The 15,022-nt window shown below is 39.4% G+C and overlaps 1 protein-coding gene across 1 annotated transcript; it reads left to right on the plus strand.

Moving 5' to 3' along the window:
* The first annotated feature begins 1,026 nt into the window (after window positions 1-1,026).
* Window positions 1,027-7,015, plus strand: LOC113547477 (ADP-ribosylhydrolase ARH1). The gene is made up of 8 exons (XM_026947841.3): window positions 1,027-1,250; window positions 2,265-2,370; window positions 3,901-4,009; window positions 4,104-4,202; window positions 4,298-4,403; window positions 4,503-4,769; window positions 4,877-5,091; window positions 6,390-7,015. Exons 1-8 carry the CDS (start codon window positions 1,243-1,245, stop codon window positions 6,536-6,538), a joined length of 1,059 nt encoding a protein of 352 aa, XP_026803642.1. The 5' UTR covers window positions 1,027-1,242; the 3' UTR covers window positions 6,539-7,015.
* The last annotated feature ends 8,007 nt before the right edge of the window (window positions 7,016-15,022 follow it).

Consider the following 15,022-nt stretch of genomic DNA (forward strand, 5'->3'; position numbering starts at 1 on the left):
ATGTGAAAAGTTGTGTATTTTTTTGTTATTAACTGCAAGAGAGAGAGAAAAAAACAGAGGCTGTTAAGGGAACGACCGTTTATAGCTGCTATAACGTAAGTGACAACAAGAACTAACTTGTTTTGTGGACATTCAACAGCATTGATTTTTTGTAAGTAAAAAAAAATCAATTCCGCAAGTTCGTGTTCATGAAAAATACAGTTATTAACTGATTTCCAGCCGAATGCATGTAACAGCAAATAAATTTCAATAAGAAAAATAGAAAAATAAGTTGAAAAATGGGAGTTATTCGCCATTACACTCACAACATGGCGAGTGTGATGTGGTTACATTTTTAAAGTCATAATAAATATCCAATATTTCACAGAATACAGCAATATCACAATAAATAATACTATGTGGATTAAAAAAATACAGTTACAATTTTTTTTTTTCAGTCATATCATTTGAATGTCAACTTTTTTACTGCATATACGCAACAATTTATTATTAAATTGTAATTTCAGTGTTTTTATCCTGTGGCATGATTTTCACACACAACAGATATATTATATACGAAATGGTGCGAAAAACAAAAAACATCCAGTGAGTGGCAGATCTGAATCTCTCCTGAGAATGCTGTGCGACTTCTATGAAATTGCTGATATTTTCATATATAATTCACAGAATTATGGGGTCCATCAGCTCAGATGTAAGTTCCGGTAGCATTACACAGACATGCAATGCTCACACATCAGTGCAAAACATTATACACATACAGTTAGTCATATTGTATTACCATGTGCAGTTGTATACTACAAATCCTATAACACACACACAAATCAATCAGAGTGCATGTATATTTCTTGTCAGTTCATTCAATACTCTGCTGAATTCATCCTGAGGTCTGATTTAACCAAGTGCACTTCAGGTTGATTGTTTAGTTTGGACACAGCGCCTCCTAGTGGACGTGTGTGTTAATGACGCTGCTCACTGAAATCACTTCCGTGTTTATAGACTGAGCACTTCCTTGTTGTGTACTTGCAGAATGATAGCATGTAAAGGCAGGTAGGCGTGTGTGTGTGTGTGTGTGTGTGTGTGTGTGTGTGTGTGTGGGGGTGTGGGTGTGTGTGTGTGAGAGAGAGCTGACTTCCTGAAATCACTCCAGGACTTCAAACTGTGACTAAAACACTTAATCATCTGATTTAAAGTCTGTGAGGAAAAGACAAAGAACTCAACCAGAGGTGGAAAAGAGTCCTAAACATGGAGAGGTGAGGCTTCTTTCTGTTCAAATACAAACTCAAACTGAACTCATCTTAAAATTATGGGTTTGTTTTAGTTCCTTTAAAAAAAAAAAAAATTCTCTTTTATGTACATTAATGAAGGAAAAAGTGTGCGCGTGCACCATTGCTTGAAGACTACACAGGAAGTAAAAGTTCCCCAACATGTCATTAAAAAGGGCTAAAGAAATGTGTCTGTATTATTTATTAATCTTAGAAATTCAATAAATGACTAAATATGTCACATTCCGCTGAACAGTGAAAATAATTAACGTGAAAAAATGGACTTTCAACACGTCATTCTGAGCCACGCCCACAAGCGCTGCTTCATTGGCAGTGAATGGCGTGTGGGCGGGTCAGTTTTTACGCAGAAAAAAAACATCTCGACGCTTATTGGACAGCGCGCTCTTCGTTTGTCCCGCCCGGACGCACTGCTTCTCCTTGTGATGATTGGTCTCAATCCTCTCAAAGGGGCGGGACCTCGTAACCAGCTGCCAATCAGTAACTCGGGAATGAACATGACTGACATGTCTTAGCATAACTTCAACATATTAGCAGCAGTTGGAATCACTTAGAGGATGTTTTAGGTGTAATTTGTAAATATTGTAAATGAACTTTAGGTATAAAGTAATTTGCATGCATTTGCTCTCATGTCTTAAAATTGTTTTTAATAAGTTTAGCTAGCTGTCACTTCCTTCTTCAGCTAGAACCTTAGCTGCTTTTTGGCATGAAATGGTTGACACTGCTAATGTTGAAAAAAAGAAGTGTTTTAATGCTTGTATTTATGAGGAGAGACTGAAAATGAAACAAGAGGGCAGACCAACACCCAAGAGTTAAAAAAAAAAAATGGATTTTAGTAAAAAAATGGATTGGCTGGGTGTGTTATTATCATGGCCACAGGTTATTTATTATTATTATTATTATTATTATTTATTTAAGTAGGGATATCACCAGCAGGGCTTTGTATAAAACTGATATGATAACTTTTTGCTCTGTCCTCTTCAGTCCTGTGACTGTCGATCACTACAAGGCCGGCATGGTGCTGAGCGGTGTGGGGGACGCTCTCGGCTACCGGTGGGAGTTTAATTATTCTGGACCAAATATCCATCAGGTATAAGACACGATTATTACTAATTTCCTTTTCCTTAAAATAGTTAGAGCCTAACCTTTAGACTCACAGACCGCTGTGGCCAGTTGATGTCTACATTTAAAAACCAGTCTGCAATTCTCTCTCTCTCTCTCTCTCTATATATATATATATATATATATATATATATATATATATTTAAGAAAGGCACATTTTGCTTTTTATCCATTTCAAGCTGAATTTGTGGAACGTCCCTAAAACAAGTTGGTTCCTGTTATCACTTACTATGGCAGCTAGAAACAGTCGTTCCCTCACCAGCCTGTCTCCTTTCTCTCTCTTGAAGTTAATAAGAAAAAAAACTCAGCTTGTCATTCTACCGATTGTTAGAGATTATGCTAATGATTATCATTACACACTTGTTCCCAAAGTAAAATGGTTAGCATCTTTACTGTTTGACCAAAAGAAAAGTGGCGGTTTAATCAAGCAATAAATGGGCAAATGTTCATTTGCAACAAAAATTAAAAATAGTCTTTTGTAGCATAAGCCTATCATCTGGATTTTTTTTTTCCTTAAATTCTTGGGTGACTGTTAAAATCAAACTCCATCCTCAATCTCCACTGGAGCAACTCATGATGGCTGTTGCAGTTTTGACAGCTGTTGTAACTGGACTATGATATATGCTGCTAAATATTCTCAAAATCAAATATATCTCATTAATTGAGGCAGCCAATCAAATTTCGTACACACATTTCTTAGCTAATGACACACAAAATATGGAACCTTTAGCTGTGCCCAATTACATTTGAACTAACTTCTTGAACTAATATTTGAAACTCCTAAAGATTTTGTCCAATCATTACAAAATTATATGTTATATTTCAAGACACCAAGCAGGAAGAAACTTCATACCTAAGCAACACCTTGGTACACCGTATGGCCAAAAGTGATTCTTCCCCAAACTGTTGCTACAAAGCTAGAAGCACACAATTGTATAGAATGTCTTTGTATACTGTAGCATTACAATTTCCCTTCACTGGAAATCAATCCTGTTTCAGCATGACAATGCCCCTGTGCACAAAGCGAGATCCGTGAAGACATGCTGTGCCAAGGTTGGAGTGGAAAAACTCAACCCTGGCATCAACCCCACTGAACACTTTTGGGATAAATTGGAATGGCAATTTTAATGCCAGGCCTCCTCACCTGACATCAGTGCCTGACCTCACTAATGCTCTTGTAGCTGAATGGACAAATCCCCACAGCCACGCTCCAAAATCTAAGAAGAAGAGTAGAGGCTGTTATAGCAGTAAAGGGGGACCAACTCCATATTAATGCCTATGGAATTGGAATGGGATGTTCAACAAGTACATATGGGTATGGTGGTCCGGTGTCCACATAATTTGGCCATATAGTGTATAATGATGCCAAACTTGGGAGTAGGTTTGGGACCTGAAGTGCTACTCATGATGTTTGTACCAGTTGGGAAAAACCATGATTTCTTGGTCATTACAACTAGATTGCAAAAGAGTAACACATTCTCATCTTTCAATTTTGTAGGAAGTTCAGAAGCTTGGAGGAGTGAAGAACATCTCTGTTAGGCTTCCTCATTGGCCAGTCAGCGATGACACAGTGCTTCACTTGGCGACTGCTGAAGCTTTAACCACAGGTTCCTCCTGTGACTGATGAATCAACCTTTCCAACAGCATGTCTGAATCCACAGTGACCAAAGGCACATGTCATTTCCTGTTGTTGTCTCGTAGGTAAGGAAGGTGAGGAGCTGCTGCATGAGGTGGCTTCCCGTTACATAAAGGGTATGAAGGATATGTCTGGGAGGGCTCCAGGAGCGATGACCATCCATGGTAAAAAAAAAAAAAAAAACCAAGGCATGAATTGTCCCACAACAAGTTCACAACATATCAGTGTTTTGTTTCATACTTCTGGTGTTCCATCATAGGTGTGAATCAGTTAAAGCCAGGAGCTCCTGGAGGCTACAGAATAGCTTACGACCAAACAAGTGGAGGATGTGGTGCTGCCATGAGGGCTATGTGCATCGGCCTGAGGTTTGAATAAATAACTATACAGTATTACTGTACTACTGTACAGTATACTGTGTAATAAAACTACCTTTCATCTGAACGATGCTACTTCCTTTGCACCAGATACCCTCGACCAGAGCAGCTCTCCTCACTGGTCGCAGTTGCCGTGGAGACTGGAAGAATGACCCACCCTCATCCAACCGGATTCCTCGGGGGCGTGGCTTCTGCTCTGTTTGCATCCTACGCCATCCAGCGCCGTCCAATCACGACCTGGGGGCTGGGCTTAGTGAAGGAGGCTTGTCCAATAGCAAAGGAGTTTGTGAGGTCAGCAGGATACGCCGTTCACGAGACGGAGAGAGACTGGGGTTACTTTACTGAAAAATGGGAATGGTGAGACTCCTGATTTGCCTTGTAATTGCAGCTCCTGAGATAATCTGAAGAAGTATTTCAGATATTTGAATAAAAATGATATCAGTGATATCACTTTCTTCTCTCAGGTATCTTGAGTTGAGGGGTTTGTCATTAGGAAGTGGTCCAGTGGTCTTTCCTGAGCTATACGGACCTGTTGAACGTGACGAGGCATACAAAAGCTTCAGCTGGTCTGGATGGGGGGGCAGCAGTGGTCACGATGCACCAATGATAGCTCTGGATGCCCTCCTGGGGGCGGGGTCAAACTGGGAGGAGCTAATGAACAGGGCAGGATTCCACGGAGGTCAGCAATTTCTCTCATGTTCAACTATCCAGGAAAGAAGAATGTTGATTAGTTACTTTAGCTTCCATTAGCAATGCATATCACAAATTCCTCTTGGCACCCAATTACGAGTGCAATGAGCACTGCTCTCCTGTCATTTTGTTTTAAGTTCACTCCAGGTGCTTCTGTTTTTTATGACATGCTTTTGCTTTGGCTTTGGTTCTGTCTCTACCCTGTCACCTGTTCTGTGTCTCACCTTGATTATTCTGGTTATTTCTGCTTTGCTCTTTCAGTTCCTGTTTGCAAAGTTTTATCATGCATTCATGTCATTAAGGTCAAGCCTTGTTTCCTCCTTTGCTTCTCTTTCTACTTCCTGGTTTTGGCCCTTGCTTGTTTTCTCGTGTCAAGTCAAGTCAAGTGGCTTTATTGTCATTTCAACCACATATAGCTAGTTAGTACACAGTGAAATGAAATAATGGTCCACCAGGACTACAACACAGAACTACGAGAGACTACACATTTCTACATAAAGTGCACGTGCCAGAAGTGTGCAAACAGCACAAGACAGTACAACACTACTAAAAAAAACAGTACAATAACCACTAAAACAGGACAGTAGACACAGTAAGAGACAGTGCAGCACTGACCAGTACACAGTTCTAGTATGAAGGTGTCAGATATAACAGTAGTACAAAAGAATAACAATATAATAAATTGCTGAATGTAAACATAACTATGGCATAGTATTCAGCAGATAAGCTTATACCGTATATGGACATAGCAGTTATTGTGGTAGCAGCCAGGTAGAGAGTATAGTAATGACAAGAACTTATATACAATATTTTATAAATACAGTAGCAGCAAAACAAAATGTAGGTGGTAACTACAGAAATGTGCAAAAATTGCAAAGGGATTGGGATGATATTCGGTTGAGTATGAGTGTGTGTGTGTTGTCAGTCAAGTCTCTGGGTATTGATGAGTCTGATGGCTTGGGGGAAGAAACCGTTACACAGTCTGGCCATGAGGACCCAAATGATTTTTTTTATAAAAAGGGAAATCACATGGTGTAAATGCAGCTTTTGAGAAGGCATGTGGGAATAAAATCAAGATGGACAAATTAGAATTTAGGGTGTAAACCTTTGTGCCTAAACCCATGGATTACTCACTCTAGGTGAGGTTCTCTTGGTTGTGTGTATTGAATCATTACTCCACCTTCACAATATTGCAATGGTGGAGTGCATCCTTTTATTCAAGTCTTGACTTGTTGGCCATAAATGTTTGTAACTTCCCCATCTGTTTGTTCTTCTGGTTCTGTGCAGGAGACAGCGACAGCACGGCGGTCATAGCCTGCTGCTGTTGGGGTCTGATGTACGGGATGGAGGGAGTGCCCGAGTGTAACTACACCTACCTGGAGTACAAGGACCGCCTGGAGAAGAGTGCTAAGAAACTTTATGCACTATCACACTGAATTCCCCTTGTGGTCCTCAATCTGGATTTTTAAGTACACTATTAGACCTTAAGTTTCACTCTTGTACCTTAAATTAGCTTTTAAAGTAATACATTAAGGATGTACTACATACATCTTTCCAGGTAAAACATACTTACACACTAAAGGTATAAAAGATACACTTGAGGATAAAATTAATAAAAATATTAAAATATATATATATATATATATAAATACTATAGAAATATATACAGAATGTATTTTGCAACTAATTATTGTTTAAAACTCTGTTCAATATCAATCATGTAAACGAACATAATGGTTGTCATGACACATGCTTCCGAGTCATAATTAAAACTAGAAACTTGACTTTTATTAGAAATTATCCACACAGAGACAGGACTGAAAGTTCAATTCAATTCAATTTTATTTGTTTAGCGCTTTTAACAATGGACATTGTCACAAAGCAGCTTTACAGAAATAAATGGATTCAAAATATATTGTAAATATGTGAATTTATCCCTAATGAGCAAGCAAGAGGTGACCGTGGCAAAAAAAAAAAACTCCCTGAGACAATATGAGGAAGAAACCTTGAGGGAACCCATCCTCATCTGGGTGCTAACGGATAGTGCAATTATAAATAAATCCCTTCTATTATTGTGTACTATATGGACAAATAGTGCAAATGTGCAACCAGTAATTTCATCACAGTTTTCGCAAGAAGTCCGGTTGGTTAAAATCGATCCACTGTCCACTGATGGAGTCCTGAATACGAAGCTTAATACGAAGCTTGCAACCGCAGCCCCAAAGCCACCACAGCAATCACAGTCCCAAGCCATCACAGTACAACTCCATATGAGATCCCCAATCCACCTCCACAGCCCCCAGGTGGAACCATCCCCAGTAATCCAAACGAGGCCATCCATATGGGGCCACCCCCAGCAGCAACGAGTGAACTCAACCGATGAGAACTCCAAACAGAAGTAGGGCATCAGGCTGGGTCAGGCAGGTCCGGAGAGCAGAAAGGGTTAGGATCACTGGCATCTCAGGAGTAGAATGTGTAGCTCCACAGAGGAGAGAGGGAGAACGAGGGAGAGATTGTTAGAATCAGGCTAATTTGAAACCAGGAGATAAATGATCATTGTTTCAGCTCAATAGGTACAAACACCACACCAAAATTATTAATATTGTTCTTTTAAAACAAATCAAGTTGAGGATTTAATTGCAAAGAATTGTTTCAATTATATTCTTCATTGAGTTTAATGCATACAGTTTAAATTTTGATTTAAATAGAATTGGTACAATTATGAAGCTGGAGGTCTACTAAACCAACCGGGCTGTTAATAACTGAATTAAATTTCTGCATATTCAAAAGGCAGGATGTGTCACTCTAGTTTGGCTTGTGTACTTGTATCCTGAGAGATGGTGGGTCCAGTCGAGTCATGCTAAAGGCTTGGAGAAAGCGTGGGGCAGGGAGGGATGTAAGTACCTTAATGTACGCAGATGTTGGTCGGTTTTGGCTTTTTAGGCAGGCATGAGTGTTTTAAATCTGATGCAAGCAGCTACAGGAAGCCAGTGGAGGAAGTAAAGTAATGGAGTGGTGTGGGAGAACATGGAGACATGTCATGGAGACAGACATACAGCATATACAGTATACTGTACAAAGAGATGTTAGGAGAGATGTACATACAGACTGACAATAGATAATTGTAAAAAATGTAGAAAATAAATAATCATGCACACATAATCACTATAATGCATGCCCTTTTTGGCTTATTGCTTTTATAAAGTGGCCAAAAAAGTATGATAAAATTCAGTATTCAATAAATAAGTAATGCTCCGCTATATGGATGCTCCTTCCCCTCCACCACCTGGGACAACATGGCCCCCTGTCCGATGCATCTGTCTGTAAAACAAAGGGAAGAGAAATCAGGAGAATGTAAGAGTGGCCCACCAGAAAGTGATGCTTTTACTTGAATAAAGGCCCACTGGCATGGATACACCCACTGGCCCAGATCTGGCACCCTCTTTTGAGTGAGAGGGCTGGTGACAAAAATGATAAAATGATATGATAAAAGCCAGCTAGCCCCAGAAATGGTCTCACCTCCTATTTGGTTTTGGATCTCGGGCAGGCCACAATCAATACTGTCTTATCAATTTGGGGATGCACTTGCCCATGACCCAAGTGGTAGCCCAGATACCATACTTCCACCTGACCAGTCAGCCAGCAGCCCTCAGATGTTGAAGGTGCTACTTCCAGTCATTACTATAAGTCATAATATCATCTAAATAGGCTGTAGCATAGGCAGCTTGTGGGTGGAGGATTCTGTGCATGAGTCATTGAAATGTGGCCAGGGATCTGAATAACCCAAAAGAGAGAGTGACAAATTGCTGTAACCCAAGCAGAGTGGAAAAGGTCTTTTTTCTCACAGGACATTGGGGTGAAGGGGATCTGCCAATATCCCTTAGTCAAATCCAGTGTTGAATAAAACCAAAGCCACACCTAAACAATCCAGCTGCATACAACCACTCCCAGGGCATCTCAATGTAGTGTTCAATGAGATTATTATGACCAGCTAGAAGCAAAAATACTCTGGAAAACTCTGCTTGCAATTTGGCAACCTCTGTGATTTAGGATGGTGAGAAATGGTCTCCACAGGGGACGGAGTGGGATTGAGCCACACATTTTAGATTCACCTCTGGTCCCAGCCCCTCCCTCTCAGGAACCACCATTGTCAAAGCCACAGGGACCTCCTCTTTCCATGATTTGATCAGAATCAATCTGATCCCCAATAATTTGTACAGTTCTCAAAGTGTACCTGACATGAATGTGATGCTTTGATCAGAATCTTGTTCAGGATTCCGACATGGTAGCTTATTTTGAAGTATCTCCACAACACTGCATGCTGAGATGTTGTGAAGAGGCTTCTGGGTATCACGTTGCTTAATCGACTAAAACTATCATAAAGCAATGTCTTTGTGCAGTCCATTCTAATGGTCCATCCCAATTCTTTTGAAGGAGGCCTCAATCAATGGAAGGGGGCACAATGTTGCTTTTGGGGTGGCCGGCAGATTCACTATGAGATGAGATTCAGTGTTTTCTCCTGCTGTGCCATAGGATTATGGTGAGCCACATGAAAAAGCATTTCCCTGTGGCTCCTTGGGGCCAACAACTTGGCCATCTTTTCTTTTGTATGAGTGTCCTGCATCACTCAATATAATCTATCCTTAACAAAAGCAAAATATTGGTAGGACAGTGCAGCGTTTGGCTGGATTTGCCAACCACCAACTACTTTCATTTGGCCAAAGGCAAGCCTGAGGGTCTCATCCCATGACTGCTCCAAGGGGAAATCCCCAAGGGGACCAATTCCCCATTTCCATTACATGGCTTCGATCCTGGTAATGCTAGGGTTTCCTGCAACAGCTGCACACCTGCCTAGGCCTTACTCCTACACCCATCGTCCTGAGGAAGCTGAACTGAGGTGGGGAAGAGAAAGAAACAGCAGAAGATGGAGGAGTAGACGGGTCTTGGTGGGAGGGGTGAGGGGAAACTGGTTTTGAGGAAGTGGTTTTGGAGGAAAAGGGGCCCCGTTTCCGAGGAGCAGGGACTGGGAGGGCCAAAGAGTAGAAGGGAAAGAGCAATAGGGAGGGAGAGATGGGGACATGCTGTGTTCCATGGGATACACTACCAAGTGAACCTCAGCCAGTTGCACTTTCTCCTCCAGCGATGCTGGACAGTGGCACTGGACCCATGTCACTGTCCACTCAGGCAGCCTGGCGACAAACTGCTCTGGTATGATAAGGTCTACCACGTCTTTGGTGCCACGCTCCTCTGCCAGCAACCATCTTCATAATGCAAAGGGGCAGCCAAGCTCACTTAACTTCAGTAATGGGTACCACTTACAATGTTGTTTAGGGGTGCAGCCAGCCTGATGCAAAATAGCCCAGCAGGTTCTCTGACCAGTCCCATGCTGCCACAGCATGCTCAAAGGGCTTTGCAGTTCCCTCTCTGACAGCGTTATGTGGGGCATGGCCACTGCAGCCACTGTGGCTACTGCTGGAGTACTCGCCGACTGGACCAAGCTCCAAAGCACTTGTTGATGCTTGGTCTGGGCCTGGAGAAGGGCCTTGAAGTGCTGCTCTGTGCGCAGCTAGAGGAGGGTCTGATGTTTAGTGTGGTGGATGTTGGCGAAGGTCTTGATATGAGCGAGTGGCGAGGGCTCCATGACAGTGTATCTTCCTCAAATCCTGGGTTTCGGCACCAGTGTAACACTCTCATGGATTGAGAAGAAAAAGAGGAAACTGGAGGCAGGCTTAGTACACTCAGAAGGGCTCTTTATTTTCCTTATTTTCTTTTCATGCTTTTCACAGTCTCACACACAGACACACACAAACACCCACATTCCAGCTCAGTTCTTGCTGCCCGGCTTCCGTGCCACTCCCTGCTTTTATCTCCTTACTGCTCACTGAAACACAGAATACATATTAGTAAATTACAGACGGGTGCTCAACCCTACCACTTATTCCCCCTGAATCCTCCCTCCATTCACAAACAGAGACTCGACCACACTATCACCACCATGACACAATGTATAAATATAATATAAATATGTTAATCCATTTATTTTCTCAAATTTACAGAAGGTGTAGTCAATTTGCAGAACAAATATAAATGTAAATATAACCCACACAAATCATGAGTTGTATGTAAACCCATGTAAGGAAATGACCTCACTGAGACAGCAGGTATAGAGGGAGAACAGAAGGGGACCTAGCACTGAGCTTTGTGGTACACCAGTGCAGAGTCAGCATGGAGCAAATGTGAATTCCCTCCATGACACATGATGTGACCGTTCCTCCAGGTAAGAAGCAAACGACCGCCATGCTGTGCTACTGGTTAGGATCTTAGAGGTTGTTCTGGGTAAGACAGAGAGACAACTGATTGTATACAGCACAAGCAACATTTATCTTGGTTTCATGATAAATCATTAAGTATTTTTAACAGGGATGTGAAGACTTTTTATATCCAGTGTATGGACAGAAAATTTGGTGCATTAATACAGAATTCAATTATTGTGATGCAGTTACAGCTGTGTGTATATTTAAGCTTTTACCACATCTATGAATGAGCCTCAGCCAATCAGATTTTTTAGAAAATATCCATTTTATAAAACAGAGTAAACTGATTTTATCTTATCTGTCTGTCTACGTCCTTCAGTCCTGCAAATGTTGCGCACTACAAGGCTGGCATGGTGCTGAGTGGAGTAGGTTGGGTTTGTTGAATCACTAACTCTGTCCTTAGTATTAAACCAAGGTGGATCAAACAAGTGCACACTTTTCCTAAAGTGTTTTTTTTCCCAATTACTTGTCCATCATAAATGTGTTTGTAACTTCCCCATCTGTGCCAATAATTCTTAAGCTGACTGTAAGCAGATAGATGTGTAGCTATTATTTACCTGGAAACACAAGTGATTAGCAAAGGCAGTGTTTCATTTTGGAATAGCACTGTAGGGAAAGAATGTAAAGATAAAATCATTTGTTTAACATTATTTAACGTTAAAACATTTCAAACAATCAAGAGTGATTTCTTATTGTTCTCTTTCTGTTTACATGAACGCAGGCTGAATTGAGTATGCATATGGATTTCTAGTAAATTAGCATTTACTTTTATTAGGCGTTAATCAGGTTGTCTAATGCAACATTATGTTATGTAATGTTTCTTAATCTCTAATGTCAAAAATAACTGATATTATTAAAAATTCAAAAATTCTACAAAAGTTCTAAAAAAAAAACATTAATTATTATATTTCATATATATACAGTCATGGGAAAAGAAAGTACACCCTCCTTCAATTCTGTTGTTATTTATTAGAGTCTAAATAACAATTGTAGAAACACATTTAGCAACAGTAACTTCTTGTAGGAGTTTATCAGTCACTTACATCATTCTGGAGAAATTTTGTTCGACTCCTCTTTATAACACTACTTCAGTTCATTGGTGTTTGAGGTCATTTGTTTATGGACAGCTCTCTTAAGATCCCGCCACTGTATCTCAGTTGGGTTGAGGTCTGGCCATTCCAACACCTTGCTTTTTTTTTTTTCTTTTTTAGCCATTCAGATGTTGATTTGCTGGTCTGCTTGGCATCACTGTCCTGTTGCATGACCCAATTTTGGACCAGCTTAAGCTGCTGGACAGATTGTCTCATATTTGTCTCAAGAATATTCTGGGATAAAGTGGAGTACTTCATTGTCTCAATGACTGCAAGTTTCCCAGGTCCTGTGGCTGCAAAACAATTCCAAGTCATCATCCCTCCACCATGTTGAGATGTTTGTGGTGACACACTGTGTTTGATTTGCAACCAAACATCTCCACCTTGCTTTCATCAGTCCAGTAGATATTGTTGTGCTTTTGTGGTTTGTTCAGATGCAATTCTGCAAACCTAAGTCGTACTGTTTTTCTGATTGTGCTATGAACATAAACATTTAATGTGCTTACAGAGGTCACATGATGTAGCTCTTGGGTTTTTCTTTATATCTCTGAGCATTAAACAGTAAAAAGAAAGTACACCCTCCTTAAATTCTATGTTTTTATTTATCAGGGCCTAAATAACAGTTATGTGGTCCTCACCAACTTCTATAAACAAACAACCTCAGCTAAAAAAAAAATTTCAATATGTAGTCATTTTCCCAAAAAATAAACCACCATTCAGAAACAAGGTGGGACAAAATAAGCACACCCTTCCTATTCCACAATCCTTAAGAGAGTAATTAGCAGCTAGGTGTTACTAATGAAATGCACAAGATTAGTTAATCATCAAGAAGCGTGACTACCTCAGAACTTTTCGCAGTATGGTGTTCTGTATGGAGTGCTGTTTATAAAATAATATGTGTAACAAAAACTGGTCCAATTTTGTCAGCTTTAACTAAAAAAACAGATACATTTTGCAAGATTCACATAAATAAGCATTATGCCTATTTTTTTTTTTCAACAAGAAACTGACATGGAAGGCTCAGCACATCAGAACAGATCAAATCCAAGATGGATAAAGAATAGATAAATAATGAATAAATAACAATAAATTTAAAAAAAAAATGTAAGAGGAGGGGCAAACCCATTTTCTACAATAAATTATATATTAGAAGAAGATCAAGCAATTTTAATGCTTTTGACTTTTCATTTTTGTAAAGGCCTCTGGGAAATGTTTTAGTTAATTTCTGAATATTCTAAACAGAGGGGGGATTTAAGAAATTTACATTTATTTATATAATATTTTGCCAGTGTTATTTTATTAAGCAAATAAAACAGAACACAGTGGTCTTTGGTTATACCATACATTATATTCTCTAAGGTGAAAGTAAAAGTATCAGCAGCCACAATCCTGCAATTACAGCAATTACAGCAATCCTGTAGAGTTCTCCAGAAGGCACTCCAGAGATCGCATGAAAAAATATGTTCTGTATCTTCAGAAGAGCAATTACAGAAATGACAAGGCACGTCTTCAAGATTAAAGTTTAGATTTAGGAGTTTAAGAAGGATAAATTTCATTTAGGATTTTGAAGCGTATTTCTTTTGCTTTGGGGGGAAGAGGAAATTTTAAATAAGCTGTTCTAATATATTTAACAGTGTTTTTACAGTGTTTACAGTGTTTGTATGTTTTAATAGTGTTTTTATCTAATTGATTTTTTAAAATTTGACAAGGGTAGCAGGTTGTGATTACAGCCTGTCTCATGTGTACAATTTTCTTTCTTAAATTTAATATTACCAACATATAAAGAGGGGGTTAAATTATTCTAGATAAATATTCTACCTTGGTCAGCAAAATCCTCCCAAAAATAGAAATATCTCTCTGTAACCAGCTACTTAAGATTTTATTGGGTTTTTCTAACTTGTTTTAAAATGTTTCCTTCATACTAACCTTCAAATCTCTAGTAATTGTAAGTATTTAAGTATTTCACTGTATCTTTAACTGGGATGTTATACAGATAAGTTATGTCATTCTGGTGTAGGGCCATAAGTTCTCACTTGTTCGTAGTCTCTAAGATGAAAGTATAAAGTTCCCCAGAGGGCAAATGATGGTCTTTATTTTGTAAAAATAATAATAATAATAATAATAATAATAATAATAATAATAATAATAATAATGTGGTGTCATCTGCTAACTCACTGATTGCTAAAGTTTTCCAACATACATTTAATTTCTTGACAGTTAAATCATGACTAACCAAAATGGATAAATAAAAACAAGAGGGAATAATGGGCAACCTTATCCCTCATCCCAACGTCTTATCTCTCAGCCAATCAAAACTCTTGGTGGTGTCCTGAAAGGGAGAGATAGAGAACTGTTTATATCTTTATAAATCATTCTGATAACATTAATGAATCTTTCACCAAAACCGAAATGTTCTAAAGTTTTAAAAAGAAAAAAGTATCCCAAGTCAAAGGCCTTTTTAAAGTCCAAGAATAGAACATAACCATCATCCTCTATCAAGTGACAGTACTCCACC

This window comes from Pangasianodon hypophthalmus, chromosome 12 (assembly GCF_027358585.1).
Source record: "Pangasianodon hypophthalmus isolate fPanHyp1 chromosome 12, fPanHyp1.pri, whole genome shotgun sequence".
In the NCBI taxonomy this organism is placed as follows: domain Eukaryota; kingdom Metazoa; phylum Chordata; class Actinopteri; order Siluriformes; family Pangasiidae; genus Pangasianodon; species Pangasianodon hypophthalmus.